The sequence below is a fragment of the Trichechus manatus genome, unplaced genomic scaffold, assembly GCF_000243295.1.
Source record: "Trichechus manatus latirostris isolate Lorelei unplaced genomic scaffold, TriManLat1.0 scaffold00007, whole genome shotgun sequence".
In the NCBI taxonomy this organism is placed as follows: domain Eukaryota; kingdom Metazoa; phylum Chordata; class Mammalia; order Sirenia; family Trichechidae; genus Trichechus; species Trichechus manatus.
This window is the reverse complement of record NW_004443943.1, coordinates 24,591,744-24,594,295: the sequence shown is the minus strand read 5'-3', so window position 1 is coordinate 24,594,295 and position 2,552 is coordinate 24,591,744. Positions and strand designations below refer to the sequence as shown.

Here is a 2,552-nt window from a genome sequence, read left to right as displayed (position 1 = left end):
ACCTCATACCATCAAGAAAGCAGTGCCGGGAGCAGAGCGCATCCTTTGGACTGGGGTCCCTGTGCCGAGAAGCTCCTAGTCCAGGGGAACACTGACGAGAAGGCCAACAGAGAGAGAAAGACTTCCCCTGGGGCTGACGCCCTGAATTTGGACTTTTAGCCTACTTTGACTGTGAGGAAATAAACTTCTCTTCGTTCAAACCATCCACTTGTGGTGTTTCTGTTATAGCAGCACTAGATGACTAAGACACTGGCCAACACCAGCAGCCTCTGCTGCAGTCTGGCAGCCTTATCTGGAAGGTGACCAGCTCCTTGGCCATTTCTCTCTTTGTTCTTCCTGTTCATCTCAGAATCTTTGGCACTTTCTGGGCACTCTGCATTCCTCCACCTTAGAATCTAAGCTCCGTGGGTCTGCTCAGGATAGTGCCTTCACAGGGTCTGGGGGATGAACTCTCCTCCTAGCTAACCTATGTCTTTTCAGGAAGCAAAGTGATGCCAAGCAACCACAAGTTGTTCTGTGGTGATGACAACAGCAGAATAATAACAGTAACACTGGTATTAATGTCACGCTGGTCACCAGGATGCCCAGAGGCACTGCATAGAATCATTCAAAAGCCTCTGCTCTCCTCCTGTCTTGTGTTTCAACTGGGTTGGAAATGGAGGAAGGCCACAAAGGAGACTCACATCAGAACTAAGGAGAATCTGGTGCCCTGGGTTCCACTCCAGAAATAAAAGAAACTTTCAGCTCTGTTGCCAACATGCTGTGTGAGCATCAAAGAGGTCCTTCTCTTCTCCACAGGTTAGTTTTACCACCTATAAAGTGGGAACATAAAGAATTCCCATCTCCCTCACAAAATGAGGTGGTGGTATTGACTAGACCACCCTAGGGGGTAATTCTGCCCTCAGCTAACAGGTTCCTTGGTTTGATCAAGTCCGTTGAAAGTGACACACCCATAGGTACAACCTGAAGAGGGGGAAATGTGGACACCCTGGGACAGGAGATGCAAATGGGGTGAAAAAGCAAAAGTAGTGCAGGCAGCCCATTAAAACCAACCATTTAGTTCTTGGGCTGAGGATGTCTTTATTCCTTCCCTCCCCAGAAGGAAATGCAGATGTAGAGGTAGGTCTCTCGGCACTTAGCCAAGCTTTTGGGTTCAGAAGCTGGATGACTGCACCACATAGCAACAGCAGCTGGCCTGCCCTCCCTCTCCTTACACACACATCCCCAACCCCCTAGAGAAACGGTTGAGGACTTCCAGTACAGGGGCAAGGGGAAACCCCAGCCTGGGGCCCTAGAGAAATCTTGGCTCTAGTGCCAACAAGTGGCGCGGGAGGCTCCAGGGCTCAGATGGGGTATGGGGAAGGAAGATTGGGGTCAGAGAGGAGCCCTCACAAGGAGCCGCTGCCACTACGCCCCCCACCCTCTCCCTCCGGATTCGACCCAGGAACCACCCCATTCCACCCCCGCCCTCCTCTCCCGCTCAGTCTTCCCCTAGCGGGGATTTGTTCCCGCTGTAGTCAGCATTGCCTGTGGGCCAGGTGCTCACTACCTACCTCGGTGGCCATGTTCCGGCTCGCAGCCTGCGGCCGGGTGGTCGAGGGGGCTGTCCGCGGTGCTGACTCGGGGAGCAGGTGGGCTGGCGGCGGCGAGGTGGGGCCTGGGGCACTGTCCTAGGTGCTGATGCGGGCGCCACAGGCCCAGGTTGAGGTGGACTGGTAGGCTGTAGGGCGGCTAGGTCCTGGGGAGGGGCGCTGTGCTGTCCGCGGTGCTGACACCGGGCCGGGGAGGCGAGGCCGTGCCCGAGGCTCTCCACGGCCCGATCTCCCACTGCCACTGCTCCTGCAGGCAACGGACCGGTTTATCTTTGACAGCAGCTGCAGGAGTGGGGGCGGAGGAGGGGCCAGGCGCCTCCGCGGGCGGAGAGGGGGAAGCCGAGGCCCCCAGACTCCGGCGCCCGCCCGCGGGAGAGGAGCCCCGCCCGCGGCCGGAGGCTGAGCTCCCGCCCCACCCGGAGGCCCCGCCTCTCCCGCCTGCCCTTCCCCCTAATAAGAGCGCCAGGAGCTCTGCACTCTCTACCACAGCCTGCAGGGACTTCTCGCCCAGAGGAGAGAGAAGCTGGGCGGTTCTGGGACAAGACACTCAAACCTGGGGCTGATGGTCCCCGACCCGCTCACAGGCCCCCTGGTGCGGCCTGTTTACCCCTTTGCCCTTCCCCCACCCTACCCTGGGGCTTCCCCTTCTGTATTTTTTCTCTTCCTTCCTGTTTCTGTGTACACCACCCTCCCAAGCTCACAGGGACGGTCCCTCTTTTCCCCTCGCCTTTTCTCTGCCTTGAACTCCATGAGCTAGAGAAGGTTGCTGCAGACCTCCGAAAATCATTTTCTTTCTCCAAATGTGCGCCTGCATTTTAGCCCGAGCAATACTCTGGGGTCCCTTCTTTTCAGGGAGCTCCAGAATTGAAGCCATTCTCTCCTTGCTGTGCCTTCTGGCCTTGCCCCCACCCTTTATTCTTCCCTCTCTCCTCTGAAATCCAAGAGTTTACACACACAGAC

At 56.9% G+C, this 2,552-nt stretch overlaps 1 protein-coding gene across 2 annotated transcripts in view; it reads right to left on the bottom strand.

Annotated features, from left to right (window-relative positions):
- Positions 1-1,754, bottom strand: part of GOLGA7B (golgin A7 family member B) — a 13,769-nt gene extending 12,015 nt beyond the window's left edge. For both annotated transcript variants that reach the window (XM_004370009.2, XM_023740587.1), the window contains exon 1: positions 1,554-1,754. In XM_004370009.2, the coding sequence (XP_004370066.1) occupies positions 1,554-1,565 (12 nt within the window). In that variant the 5' untranslated portion in view covers positions 1,566-1,754. The remainder of the gene's footprint in view (positions 1-1,553) is intronic.
- Positions 1,755-2,552: the final 798 nt, after the last annotated feature.